The 15652-nt window shown below is 37.4% G+C and overlaps 1 protein-coding gene across 1 annotated transcript; it reads right to left on the bottom strand.

Annotated features, from left to right (window-relative positions):
• Positions 1-10217: 10217 nt before the first annotated feature.
• Positions 10218-14191, bottom strand: OR5T3 (olfactory receptor family 5 subfamily T member 3). The gene has a single exon (XM_017978544.5). The coding sequence runs from the start codon at positions 14149-14151 to the stop codon at positions 13165-13167; it is 987 nt and encodes a 328-aa protein (XP_017834033.1). The 5' UTR covers positions 14152-14191; the 3' UTR covers positions 10218-13164.
• Positions 14192-15652: the final 1461 nt, after the last annotated feature.

Raw genomic sequence — 15652 nt, 5'->3', positions numbered from 1 at the left:
CTTTCTTAATTAAATTTTTCTTCCCGGTGATTCTACTTGACTCAGTTACCTTTTTTTCTCAGCGTTTTGTTTTCCTTAAAGTGAAGACTTGTCCTACTGAAAGGGTGCATTGCTGCATATTTCTGGGATCCTTAATTACCTTGAGCACAGCTTGATTTTGCTGGGATTTTAACTCAATAACTTGTCTTTTCTTTTTTTTTTTTTTTTTTGAGACGGAGTTTCACTCTTGTTACCCAGGCTGGAGTGCAATGGCGCAATCTCGGCTCACCGCAACCTCCGCCTCCTGGGTTCAGGCAATTCTACCTCAGACTCCTGAGTAGCTGGGATTACAGGCACGTGCCACCATGCCCAGCTAATTTTTTGTTTTTTTAATAGAGACTGGGTTTCACCATGCTGACCAGGATGGTCTCGATCTCTTGACCTCGTGATCCACCCGCCTCGACCTCCCAAAGTGCTGGGAATACAGGCGTGAGCCACCGCGCCCGGCCCTTGTCTTTTCTTTTTACCAGGGGAATTTGAAAATTTACAAATTCCATGTGTTATAGGTACTGCTAATCCTTTTCTCTGTTAATTCTGTGTCTGGTTAAAAAAATATTTTTTTTTTTTTTTTTTTTTTTTTTTGCTAATTTAATGAGATTCTGCTACAACAGGGTGCTTTGACTCAGTTATTTTTATTTTCAGGCTTTGTGGTGGTGACTTTTGATCTAATTTTGTAAAAACAAATAAAAAATCATCCATTTATATATTTTTCACTTTCCTTTCACTAATTTCATGTTTGCTGGCTTATTGATTTTTAAGTGTGTTCAGGGAGATTCTGGGTTTGTTAATGAAAGTTTATGGCTGCCTTGCATCCGTTTCTTTCTCTCCTTCCTTCCATCTCTTTCTACCATTTGATTTCTTATTTCATTCCTTCCTTCCTTTCTCTATTTCTCCCTTTCTGTCTTTCTCCCATTCTCTCTATTTCTTTACTTATGAATGCAATGAGTAGAAGTGCAATTTTGTTGTATGGATATATTGAATAGTGGTGAAGTCTTGACTTTTAGTGTGTCCATCTCATGAATAATGCAAATTGCACCCATTAAGTAATTTCCTATTCTCCACATACCTCTGATTCTCTCGCCCTTGCAACTTTCCATTGTAATTCGTTCCGCAGTCTATGTCATGTGTAGACATTATTTAGCTACCACTTATAAGTAAGAATGTATCACATTTGACTTTCTTTTTTTTTTTTTAATGGTTTCACTTAGGATAATGGCCTCCAGTTTTATCCATGTTGCTACAAAAGGCATACTTTAATTCTTTTAATGGTGAATAATATTCATCTACTTATATATAACATTTTTTCTGTATCTAGTCACCCATGGTCGAATACTTAGACTGATCCTATATTTTTCTTGCTACTAATAGTACTGTAATAAACATATAAGTGCAGGTTATCACAGAATTACCATTTGATCCAGCCATTCAACTACTGGGTGTCCAGCCAAAGGAAGATACTGATTTGTCTTGGGGCAGATACCCAGTAGTGGAATTGCTGGATCAAATGATTGTTCAATTTTTAGTTCTTTGAGAAATCTCCATACTGTTTTCCATAGAGGTAGTACACTTTAACTGGTGTGAGACAATATCTGATTATGGTTTCAATTTTCACTTTTGTGATGATAAGTCATATTGAGCATTTTTTCATATGCTTATTGGCCATTTACATGTTTTCATTTGTAAAATGTTTATTCATGTCTTTTGGGCACTTTTAAATAAGGTTATTTTTCTTTTTTGAATTGTTGGAATTATTTCTAAATTGCAGATATTAATCTCCCATCAGATGCATAATTTGCAAATATTTTCTCTCATTATGTGGATTGTGTGTACAGTCTGTTGATGATTCAGTTTGCTGTACAGGAGATTTATAGTGTAATAACATCTCATGAGTTTTGTTTTTGTTTCTGTTTATGTTGACTGTGTTTTGGAGGTATTACTCATGAAATATTGGCTTATACTGATGTCCAGAAAAATTTTTCCTGGTTTTTCTTCTAGTATTTTTCTATTTTGAAGTCATATATTTAAATCCTCCATCCAACTTGGGTTGATTTTTTATATGTAAATGACAATCCAGTTTTCCCAGCATCATTTATTGAAAACAGGATTCTTTGTCCAGTGTGTACTTTTGTTAAATTTGTTAAAAATTGGTTGGATGTAGATATATAGCTTCATTTATGAGTTGTTTATTCTTTTGCATTGATCTGTGTCTACCTTATACCCTACCACATTGTTGTGATTATTACAGAGTTATAGTGTAACTTAAAACCTGGTAACGTGATGCATTGAGTCTTATTTTTTGCTTGGGATTGCTTCGGCCATTTACACTCTCTTTTTTGTTCCATATGCATATTAGGATTATTTGTTCTAATTTTATGAAAAATCATGTTGGTCTTTTGATAAAGGTTGAATTAAATCTATAGATTGCTTTAGGCAGTATATTCATTTTAAAATATTAATTCTTATTTTTTTAATTTTCAGATTTTATTTTAAGTTCAGGGGTCTATGTCAGAATGTGCAGGTTTGTTACATAGGTAAATGTGTGACATATATACATGTATTGATATACAAATATTGATCCCAATCTCTTCTGGCTTGTAGGTTCCCACTCTGAAGTCCACTGTTAGCCTGATGGGCTTCCCTTCATAGGTGACCTGGCATTTCTCTCCAGCTGCCTTTAACATTTTTCCTTTCATTTGAATTTGGAGAATCTGATGATTCTGATAATTACGTGTGTTAGGGATGATGTTTTGATGGAGTATCTTACTGGAGTTCTCTCCATTTTCTGAATTTAAATGTTTGCCTGTCTAGCTAGGTTGGGGAAGTTCTCCTGGATGATATCCTGAAATATGTTTTCCAAACTGGTTCCATTCTCTCCATCTCTTTCAGGTAACCCAGTGAGTCATAAATTCAGTTTATTTACATAATTTTGTATTTCTTGGAGGTTTTTTTATTGTTTTTATTCTTTTTTTTCTATTTTTATATGTCTGTCTTATCTCAGAAAGGCAGTCTGCAAGTTCTGGGTTCTTTCCTCTGCTTGATGAATTCCACTGTTAATACTTCTGATTGGATTGTGAAGTTCTTGTAGTGTGTTTTTCATCTCTGTCAAGTCTGTTATGTTCCCCTCTATACTGGCTATTTTGGCTGTCAGCTCTTGAATTGTTTTACCATGATTCTTAGCTTCTTTGCATTGGATTACAATATACTCCATTACCTCAACAAAGTTTGTTTTCATCTACATTTTTGGCCCCATTCTAGCCATCTCAGCATCAGCAGAGTTCTGAACGCTTGCAGGAAATGTCTTGCAACATCATTGTGCAACATCATTGTGCTGCTTGGTCATTCAAATATATTGATATTTTAAAGAGGAAAATCTTTTGTAAAGAAGGCTTAACATCACACATGGCTTCAATCTGTGGAATTGAAATAAAATAGATTGCCCTCCATCATTTGGGTGAACTTCATCCAATAGGTTGATTGGCACAAAAATTACCACCCTTTCACAAGGAAAAGAATATTCTTCAAAAGACTCTCAAACATTATCAACCACAATGGCTCTTCCTGGTTCTATGGAAGACTGCTTATGGACTCAACTGAAACAGTAGCCCTTCTGGGTCTCCTGCCTGCCAGCTCACCCTACGAATGTTGGATTTACTAACCTTTGAAATTAATAGCTCTGGGATTTCTGGAATTGGCTGTTTAATACAATTAATTTTAAAGACATTAATGAGGCTGAATGTGGTGGCTCACACCTGTAATCCCATCACATTGGGAGGCCAGGGCCGGAGGCTCACTTGAGTCCAGGAGTTCAAGACTAACCTATGCAATATAGTGAGAACTGTCTCTATAGAAAGAAAGAAAAAAAAAAGACAGAGTGGTGGTGTTCCCATCTACTTAAGAGGGCTGAGATAGGAGGATCACTTGAAACTGGGAGGTTGAGGATGCAGTGAGCAATCATCATGCCAACAGAGTCCTATAGGTGAGGGACAAAGTGTAAACTATGTAGAGGTATGCTAAACTCTAAAAGAAGTATTTGAATTTTCTAATATGCTATGCACAACCTGAAATTCAGAAAATATGTTTGGAAATGGATATTAAGGATGTGAGATAATGATGGAAGGAATATATTACTGGATCAGTATCTGATGTTGCAGCTCAAAGAATGAGAAAAGGTTCTGACACATTGGTTGTTTGGCTAAAATATGGACCAAAAGGTGGCCCAGAGTGAGTTAGACATCTGGAAAAGTCCAAAAGGTATATTGCTCACCAAAAGAACTTTTGGTTCTTTGAATAACCTCCACATTGATTTCCATAAAGGTTGAACTACATTCCCACCAGTGGTATATAAGCATTCCCTTTCACCACATCCATGCCAACACCTATTATTTTTAGACTTTCTAATAATGGCCATTCTGGCTGGGATAAGGTGAAATCTCATGGGGGTTTCAATTGGCATTTATAAGATAATTAGTGATGTTGAGCAGTTTTTCAAATGTTTGTTGGCCATTTCTATGTCTTCTTTTGAGAAATGTCTATTCATGTCACTTGCCTTCTTTTTGATAAGATTATTTTTTTATTGCTGATTTGAATTCCTTTTAGATTTTGGATATTAGTACTTTGTTGGATCCGCAGTTTGCAAATATTTTCTCCCATTCTGTGGGCTCTCTGTTCACTCCATTTATTATTTATTTTGCTGTGCAGAAGCTTTTTAGTTTAATTAGGTTCCATTTATTTATTTTTGTTTTTGTTGCATTTAATTTTGGAGTCTCAGTCATAAGTTCTTCGCCTAGGCCAATGCCTGAAAGAAACTTTTCTAGGTATTCTTCTAAAAGTTTTATGGTTTCAGGTCTTTGATTTAAGTCTTTAATTCATCTTGAGTTGGTTTTTGTACATGGTGAGAGATAGAAATCCAATTTCATTATTTTACATGATGATATCCAGTTTTCCCAGCACAATTTATTGAACAGGGTGTCCTATACTCAGTTTATATTTTTGTATGCTTTCTCGAAGATCAGTTGGTTGTAAATATTGGTCTTTATGTCTGGGTTCTTTGTGTTCTATCTGTCTACATATCTATTCTTACACCAGTACATGCTTTTTTTGTTACTATGGCCTTGGTTGTAAGTATTTGCCTTTATTTCTGGGTTCTCTATGTTCCATCAGTTACGTATCTATTCTTATACCAGTACATTTCTTTTTGTTGTTGTTGTTGTTGTTATAGCCTTGTAGTATAATTTTAAGTTCAGTGATGCGATGCCTTCAGATTTGTTCTTTCTGCTCAGGATTGCTTTGGCTAGCTAGGCTCTTTTTAGGTTCCACATTAATTTTGGGATTGTTGTTTCTAATTCTGTGAAATTAGTTGGCATTTTGATAGGAATTGCATTGAATTTGTATATTTCCTTGGGCAGTAATGATGGCAACGGCAGTCTATCTGGGGTAGCTTCTGTGAAGATGCCAGCTGCAGCAGGGGAGGCAGCCGGAGCATTGTGCTCCAGAGACAGAGTGGGCCAGGTACAGGCAGAAGCCCTGCCCCCTACTAAGTTGGCAGGGTGGGAACCCTGTATACCCAGGAACAGCTGCAGCTACCCTGCTGTGGCTTCAGACCTGGGTATCCCTGTGTTTGGGTGCCCAGGAAACCCCTTGCCCCCCTCATGCTTTAAAGTGCCTGCTCTTGCTCCCTGCCTCTCCCACTCCTGGCTCCCAGTCCAGGGCAGAGCAAAGTTGTGGCTGAGCCTGGGCACTGTTGCAACCCAGCCAGGTGTGTGTGCACACTCAGGGCAACACTAGCACACCAGCCCCCTGCTGCGTCGGTCTCCTTGGACTTTGGGTAACAACAAGCATAGGAGAGAGGCTGTGGGGGGTGCTGAGGGTGGCTTGCCATGGGCCTGCAGGCACCCCTTGGCACATACAGCCTGGGAGCCTTGAATGGTGGAAGACAGCAAATTCCTGGGCAGAAAGGGGCAGGTCTCCACCCACCTTCAAGCCAGGGATGGCCTGGGATGCCAGTTCTGGGTGGAGTCTATAGCCTGGAATGAGAACTTAATGTTTTTTTTTCTGGGCCCTCCAGGGCCATCCATGGGTCAATCAGCATGCACTTTTTGTCTTTCTGAGCCCATGAAAACCCTGGACTCAGCCAGATTAGACTCCAACTACCAGCTGAAGGAAGGAGCTACCAACTTCAAATCTCCGTGACTCATTGGGACAACCTGCCTGTGGAAAGGAGCTCCCCACTATGGGTCTCCTCTCCACTGAGAGCTGGACACTTGTCAGGAGGACCTGCTTTTGAGAAGAAACTACCCACTGCAGGTCTCCTGAGAGCTGTTCTGTTGCTCAGTGAAGCTCCTCTCTGCCTTGTTCATCCTTCAGCTGTCAATGTACCTCATTCTCCCTTTATGTGGAACAAGAACTCAGAACCACCAAAGGATGGGACTGATAGAGCTCTAACATAAACAAGGCTGAAACACACCCCTCTGCCACGTTGCGGGCAATGATTTGGTAGAGTCACTACAACCCTTTAGGAAGCCCAGACCTAGGGGCTCCTCAAGCCAGGGCTATAATGCCCTCTTCAGGGCTCTATGGTTTCTGGCATCTCCAAGCTTTCAGACACCACCACATTCCCCCTGTTCAGATGCAGGTACCCACAGGGGAAGCTACTTGTGATACCTCTGATCCAGTCACAGCCTCGCACAGAGCCAGGATCTGTGCTTGCATCTTGAGCTGCCTGACTTACTGCAGCAGCCAGCGTGCCTGGCTGTGTGTAGTGGCTGGACCTTATTCTCACTTGCTCATATACCCTTGCTGCTCAGCACCTGGCTCGCCCTTGGCAGGTGTGAGTTCCAGGCCAGGAGCTCAGTCCAAAGGCAGCCTGCCAGGCAGAGTTAGCAGAAGGCCACAGAGGTTTCAGGCTGGCAAAGCAACACCCCAAGGATCCTGGGACAGGATGGTCAATTTCACAATGTTGACTCTTCCCATCTGTAAGCAGATTTGAATAAAATTCTGTATTATTAATTTTTTTTTTTTTTTTTGAGACGGAGTTTCGCTCTTGTTACCCAGGCTGGAGTGCAATGGCGCGATCTCGGCTCACTGCAACCTCCGCCTCCTGGGTTCAGGCAATTCTCCTGCCTCAGCCTCCCAAGTAGCTGGGATTACAGGCATGTGCCACCATGCCCAGCTAATTTTTTATATTTTAGTAGAGATGGGGTGTCATCAAGTTGACATGGTCTTGCTCTCTTGACCTCGTGATCCACCCACCTCGGTCTCCCAAAGTGCTGGGATTACAGGCTTGAGCCACTGCACCCGGCCCATGTATTTTTAAATTTTAAATTGCTTTTGGAATGAGTTAAGACTTGGGGTGCTATTCAGGTTAAATTAATGTATTTTTTATGTGAGAAGGACTTAAATGTTGGAGTCCTGGGGCAAAATGTTACATTTTGTGTGTGCCTCTTCCAAAATTCAGGTGTGGCCACGTGGTAGTCACATTAAGAAGTGCGAACTTGGCCGGGCGTGGTGGCTCACCCCTATAATCCCAGCACTTTGGGAGGCCAAGGGGGGTGGATCACGAGGTCAAGAGATCGAGACCATCCTGGTCAACATGATGAAACCCCGTCTCTACTAAAAATACAAAAATTAGCTGGGCATGGTTGCGTGTGCCTGTAGTCCCAGGTACTTGGGAGACTGAGGCAGGAGAATTGCTTGAACCCAGGAGGCGAAGGTTGCAGTGAGCCGAGATCGCACCATTGCACTTCAGCGTGGGTAACAAGAGCGAAACTCCGTCTCAGAAAAAAAAAAAAAAAAAAAAAAATTGGCGACCTTTAAGAGGTGATTAGGCTATAAGGGCTCCTTCTTCGTTAATGAAATTAAGGCTTACATAAAAGGCTTCCTGCAGCATTTGGCCAGCTAACTCCCTTTCCCATAAACCTTCTACCATGTGAGGATGGAGCAAGAAGGCTCTCACCAGACAGTAAATGCTGCCACCTTAATACTGGACTTCCCAGAGTCCAGAAATGTGGAAAAATAAATTTTTATCCTTTATAAATGACCCAGCCTCAGGTATTCTGTTTCAGAAGCACAAAATGGACTAAGTGCATAGAATGCATTGGCTTTCCATCACATTGTTTAAATATTGTCCACTTTACAGCATAGTACTTGAGGTATGGAATATCAAGGATTTTCCATCCTCCTCTGGAGGAAGGGTGAGAGCATTTTTTATTTTACTAAGAATAGAAATATCATGTTAGGTAGAAGTTTGATCTTATTTTTGTTCTTGTTAGGAGATTAAGTAAGGTTTAAGGAGATGGATATGACTGCCGGGATGACAAGGGGTAGACTCATGTTGACTAAATTTAATGTGTCAAATGGGCTTTGACATGCTTACATTTGGTCAAACATTAATTTCTGTGTTACTCTAAGGATGTTTTTGGAGAGATTAACATTGAAATTGGTGGCATTTGAGGAATGATTATTGCCCTCCATAATGTGGGTTGGCCTTATTCAATTAGATGAAGGTTTGCATGGAGCAAAAAGACTAGCCTCTCCAAAGCAGGAGTTATTTCTCCAGCAGACTGCCTTTGGATCTTGTCTCCATCACCAGCTCTTCCTGTGTGGAAGAGCATGGACTCCAATGAGATTGTCAGTAATCCTGGATCTTCAGCCTGATGACCTACCATGCAGAATTTGAAATTGCCCGCCTCCCAAAATAACATGAGCCAATTCCTTGTAATGAATGCCTCCCCCACCACCCTTCCTCCAGCCACCTCTCTCGTTCATACATCCTGTGGGTCTGTTTCTCTGGAGAACCCTGACTAACACGTGCCCTTCTTTGGGTCTTCTGAGCATTTTGTACCTATGATTTTATGTTTTCTTATTTTTAGAAAAGTCTTGACCATTTTGTCTTCAAATGTTTATTCTAATCCATTCTCCTCTGACTCTTGTTCTGAAACACTAACTGTATTTTTATTAGACTGTTTGATGTTGCCATACAGTTCTTTTATACCTTTGATTTTCATATTTTTTCTTTACTCTTCTCTCTGGTTAATTTATGTTGCTTTATCTTCAAGTTCACTAATACTTTTCTCATGTTACTGAATCTACTGATAAACTGTGAAAGAAATTCTTTGTCTCAGATATTGTGAGTGTGAGCATGAGCTTTTATTTATAGAATTTTATTGAACACTTTCTTATATTTTCTATTTCTGATGTTTCTCACATACTCATGCATGGTGTTTACACTCTACACTTAAGTATTGTCCACTTTATAGCATAATACTTTAATTTTCAGTGCTCTTTAGTCAAAGACACCCAGCAACAAAGGTTTTTGAAGAAGTTAATTTAATTTAATTTAATTTTTTTTGGTAAATGTTTGGTGGGTGCCTCCAGAGAAGAACTTGGGAATGAATGCCAACTCTTTTATTCTAGGACTTTCTGATTTTCCAATAACTCTCACTTGACCTTTAACATTACTTAGCTTTAAGCTGATTTCTTCTTATCTGTTTGTATGATTAACAAATATTTCTCATACTCTGTGCCCATGGAGAAAGAAAGAGATGTTCAGGCATCTCATCTCCATTGAGGTGACTTGGACCTTCTTGGGATTCAGATTTCTTGGATGTTTTCAACCTTGGTTCTCTGAGAGACTGATGAAAAGTTATAATTTTATAGATCATTTGGCTCTTTAAGTGGTTAGAATGAGAAGAATGTACTTTGCTGCTTTCCAAATCCCATGTAGAGGTAGAAGTTCTGTACATCATTTAAAATCCTACCCAATATTGTGATTTCAAATGTTTTCTTTCTGGAAAATTCCCCACTCACCACTGCAATATTCTTCTGGAATTTTAGTTCTACACCTTAAAAATGTAAAGGAACTTCAGAGTCAGCATACATGTAACTGATATTAACCACTCAACTCCTACAATATTCGTCCTTTTTCTTTGTCTCCTTCCTTTCTCTTTCCTTCCTCCTCCTTTTTCTGTCTCTTTGTCTTTTTTCTCTCTCTCTCATTTTTTCTTTTTGTCATGTTTTATCATATAGGCTCAAAACTTGAAAACTCAACAGGTCTCAATAAATAAAATGAATTGTGAAATCCAGGTGAAATTTCACTTTCAATAACTTTTGTTTCTAATGAATTATAAAATTTATAATTGACAAAAAAATGTACATATCTATTTATGGAGCACACTGTGATGTTTCAATGTATGTATACATTGTAAAATGATAAAATTACAGTAATTACAATATCCATCACTTTAAACATTTATCATTTATTTGGGGAATAACATTTAAAATATTCCTTGCCAGCTATCTTAAAATACATATTACACTGTTACTGCCACAGTCACCTACTGTGTAATAAAACATTAGAACTTACTTTTCCTGTTTAATTGTTATTTCATACCAATCAACTGACCTCATTTAATCTGTCCCCACTACCCTGTTCAGCCTCTGATAACCATGTTTCTTTTCACTTACTTTTTACTTCTATAAAATTATTATTATTTTTATTCTACATGTAAGTGAAATTATGCAGTATTTGTATTTCTGTGCTTGGCTTACTTCTCTTCCTTATTCATCCATATTACCACTTTTATGCTGTTTATTTCTCAAGAGTATTCCACTGTGTGTGTGTCGGGGGGGGTGACTTTTTTATGTATTCATTTGTACATAGGGATTTAGGTTTATTCCATATCTTGCATACTGCAAATAATGCTGCCATAAACATTAGAGTGCAGATACCTCTTTGACATACTGATTTCTTAAAACTTCTACATCTCAATGAATGGAATGAATGGCCAAATCCCGTGGAAACCACATTTTCAATACTTTTAAAATGCATTCCTTTTCCTTCTTATTTCTGCCAGACTTAATGAAGAACTTCAGTACTGTCCATCATGCTCTCTGGAGGATGACTAATAAAGTTGGTAAAGTGGAAAGATAAATCTGTTCTTTCATTCCATGTATAACAAGCTTAAAAACAGGAACTCCGTAATAGATAGCTTAGACGTGAATCTTGACATCACCATTTAGAGCTATGTGGTATTGAACACACTACTTAAAATTTATGTGCTGCTGTTTCCTCAACTTTGTTAAAATGTATTACTACAATCACTTCCTGAAGTTATGATAATTACATAAGTTAATGTAGTAAAAACATTCATATGATTGTCCAGTACCCAATAAGCATATGTGTTAATTATTGGTATTAAATATAATTCATTCATGTACTCACTATTTATTTAATCAATATTTTCTCAGTAAACCATAAGTTCCAGGTACTCTTTTAGGACTCAGGGATACAATTTTGAGGACAAAGAGGCCCAATGTCTGCTTTTATACAAGTTACAATGTCAGCATCATGGTAGATCTGAAGAGTATAAATCGCATGCTGAATGGCAACTGTGATAAGTGAGAGATGGGGTCAGAATGAGTCAAGTAATTCTTTTGGGGGGAAAGGTAACTGAGCTCAGATATGTAATATAATGTTTTATTGACAGGAGAGTTAAATATACCATTTTTCACATTGACCTGAACAAATAGCAGGTCATTGGCAACTGCTTATTCATATCATTTGTTTTCTAATCCATTAGGATAAAGAGAGAAATAGAAAACTTTTCATGCTAGTTAATTTAACAAGTTCTGAATGAATTACTAACCAGATATTTTTAGGTATATGTCAGTGCATCATGTTAGTGCTCACTAGTGCTCACCTATTTCTTTCTCAAAAAATGATCATTTTTGCTAATTTGAAAGAGATTAAAAAAAATAGCAACCTTGACTAAAATGTTACCTAACAATTTCGACACCATAATTTGAAAAACCCTCCAAAAATATTAATGATTCTGGAATTCTGCAGAAATTTTAAATTTTGTGAGTAAGCTATTTAGATACATTTTTGAAGCAGATATTATTTTCTTCCAGAACACTCTCCCCAAAAGATTAGTAAACTAAATTTTAAGATTCTGTATGTTCAAATAGCTTATTTTTATAAGAAAATTTTGTCTACAGTGTAATCAGGGTTGTGTTTCTAAAAACAGTTTTATATCTTTAAGAGAAAATTTAGTACAGATACTGACTGCAAGCATTTGTTTGTTCAAATAGAGAGGGTTGAGTTCTCTTTGCATAATTAATTAGTGAATATTAGAAACTGATGTCTGAAATTTTCAGTGTGGTTACTATGTTATGATTGGGTCATTCTGGTTAATTCACATCTCATAAATATGTGGAAGGACAAGTGTGTATTTTATTGAAAAGACAGTTAATTCCCACTTTTAATGAATCTTCGGATAAACAAATGTTGTAACAAAACTTACTAAAGCAGAATATATAAAGTAGAGCCAGTGTGAGTAGACATAAAACAAAATAATTTCCATTCCATGGGCTTGCTCACTGTGTGTAAATTTTGAGGAAGAATGACATTGCAGTCATTTCTTATAAATAAAGTAGATAGAGGATAATGGAGGACCACAAAGTGAGCAAGGATGCTAGTTTGTCAGACCTTAGAGCAGTCATTTATACATACATGTAGTTTCATTTCTGGGGTACAGTGTTTTCTAAGCCTTCAGAACACTGTCAATAAATATTAGCATACAAACATGCATAGTTTCAGAATGAATACAATCAATTTCTGTGGTTGAAAAGGGACAAGGAAAGCATTTAAGAGTGGAAAAAATTTATGGTGTAGATGTAAACACAGTAAAAGGCATGTTTAGAAGCTTGAATAGATCTCAGTTTATGAAGGCACACTTAGGGAAAATAAAGTAAAATTTGGGAATTTCTTCTTAGGGCTTATAGAAAGAGGAAGTTACTCCACAATGAATACTAAAAACCTTTTATAAGCAATGTAAGCATTTATCAGTTCACAGGATTCTGTAGGATTCACTCACTAGTTATTGATGTGTAACTGACTTTTACTTAGTGTGAAAGCTGTCAACAATATATTTATATCAAATAATACTTAATGTAGATCTCTAAACAAATTAATTAGCATATATATGATGCAGTTTATCTAAATTTGAAAAAATGCTGCATTAGTAGGCTAATTAATGTCTTTTTGAAAATATTCTTTGATATGCAAGTACTTTAAAATATAGAGATGTGGACTCTGACACTCAACATTTTGTTCAGGTTTAATCAATTTTAAAGATGTAATTTATATATGAACCAGTTTCTCACAGGCAATCTTTTGATTGCCCCCTTTACATCTTTGTTCCTCAAACTGTAGATGATGGGATTCAGCATGGGAATCACAATGGTGTAAAATATTGACACTATCATGTCATGGTCTGAAGCATAACTAGAACTTGGTCTCATATAACTGAAGAGAATTGTTCCATGATAAATTGTCACTCCAGTTAGGTGAGAGCCACATGTAGAGAACACCTTATGCCTTCCCTCAGCAGAATGTATCTTCAGAATGGCCAGCAGAATGAAACCATAGGAGATCAGAACAATCAGGATAGTGACTATCTCAATAAAGCCCACAAAGTAGAAGAGTAGAAGCTGGTTTATGTGGGTGTCAGAACAAGAAATAGCAAGGAGAGGAGGCATATCACAAAAGACATGCTGAATTTCATTGGATCCACAGAAGGACAAGCTAAATGTAGCCACCGTATGTATAGTAGCATGTAAAATGCCAGCAACATAGGAAACAGTGATGAGGGGCACGTAGACTCTGGGTGACATGCTCACTGAATACAGGAGTGGGTTGTAGATGGCTACATAGCGATCATAAGCCATTGCAGCCAAGAGAAAGCATTCTGTGGTTCCAAAAGCAACAAAGAGAAGCATCTGTGTTGCACATCCAGTAAATGAAATGGATTTATTTTTTGCCAGGAAATTGACCAACATTTTTGGAGTGACAACTGTGGAATAGCAGACATCCAAGAATGATAAAACACTAAGAAAATAGTACATGGGGTTGTGGAGCCGGGAATCCTCAATGACCAATACAACCAGCCCTAAATTGCCTATTAAAGTAAACAGATAGATTGCAAGAAATAGTAAAAATAGGAAGACTTGCAGCCCAAAGTCATCTGTGAAGCCTGTCAATATAAACATGGTGACTTCGGTTTTGTTCTTCAGTGGAATCCTGTGTATATCCAAACCTGATGACAGCTTGTCCATTTTAGTTTTTCTTTATAGTTTATAAAAGTTATAGCCTGTGAAAATAGAGCCCACTCAGTTACATCCTAGTTTTTTCCTTAGGGCATAATAATTTCCCTGGTAGTAATGGAATAGACAATGATGAAGGAATTGGACCCAAATGCATTAATTTCATTGTATAAATAAAAGGAAAAAAATAATATGTAATTTATTTCTTGGCTAAATTTATCATGTTTTTAAAAACCCTGCTAATTAAATTGATTTTATTTTCTAGTTAATTTTCACTTGAACGTTTTACCACTTGCTCTCATATTCTTTCCTAAAGTTCACAAAGATTGCTGAATGTAGAAATATTTGAATCCAAATATGTTATAGCAGAAAGCACACACTGGAGTACAGTCTTAGGTTTGTGATGAAGTACATGAAATGCCTTTTGTGTATGCTCACAATTTTTAAAATAGGAGAAATCACACTTACAGCATAGTTGAATTTAAATTTAAAAACAAAATTATTTAATTTGAAAGGCTTCCAGTTGACTAGAAAATGGGGATAAGTCAGATTTACATTTCAACATGTCACATTCAGCAGCCTTTCCCAGGGAAACCATTTTATGTCCTCTGTTCTGGCAGTCATCTTGTTCCACTAAATAGAAGAGCTGACCACACTCTGGAGATAGACGTACTTTCTTTACAAACAAACAGTGCAATGTATTTTATTTTCAGAATTTTTTTCTTCCTGAAATATATATCACCTAGATGTCAGTTTGGGTCACTGTACCTTACTGATCATAACTGCTTTCAAATTTCGATTTAATAACAATATGAGCCATATCTTACTAATAATTCATATGTTTGTTATTTTTTTTTTTTTTTTTTTGAGACAGAGTCTCTCTCTGCTGCCAGGCTGGAGTGCAGTGGCATGATCTCGGCTCACTGCAACCTCCGCCTCCCGGGTTCAAGCGATTCTCCTGCCTCACCCTCCCGAATAGTTGGGACTACAGGCACGCGCCACCACGTGCAGCTAGTTTTTGTGTGTGTGTTTTTAGTAGGGATGGGGTTTCACCATGTTGGCCAGGATGAGCTTTATCTCCTGTCCTGGTGATCCACCCTCCTTGGCCTCCCAAAGTGCTGGGATTACAGGCTGAGCCACTGCACCTGGCCATGTTTGTTATTCTTGCAAAGTCCTTGGATGTATGTAAAAACATATTTCTGTTAAAAATAAATCATGGCCATTCTTTTAATATATTATAGTTGCTTTTAGAGTGTCTAAAATTACCAAAAATAACTGTAAAAATTATTTATAAAATATAGTGCTAAAAATAACATTACTATAATTTGCAAGAAGAGAATATTGGATATCTGGACTTTTTTCCTAGGTATCATTCTGTTTTAGACTGGGAGTATGAAGAAGGAAAGCCAGGTGCTTATATATATTATTATAGAAATGTCCCAACAGATCCATGCGGAAGATTTTTTCTACTATATAAAATAGCCCCATAAATGAGGGACTGCAGAACAAAACA

This window comes from Callithrix jacchus, chromosome 10 (assembly GCF_049354715.1).
Source record: "Callithrix jacchus isolate 240 chromosome 10, calJac240_pri, whole genome shotgun sequence".
NCBI classification, from domain to species: domain Eukaryota; kingdom Metazoa; phylum Chordata; class Mammalia; order Primates; family Cebidae; genus Callithrix; species Callithrix jacchus.
This window is presented reverse-complemented; position numbering and strand designations above follow the sequence as displayed.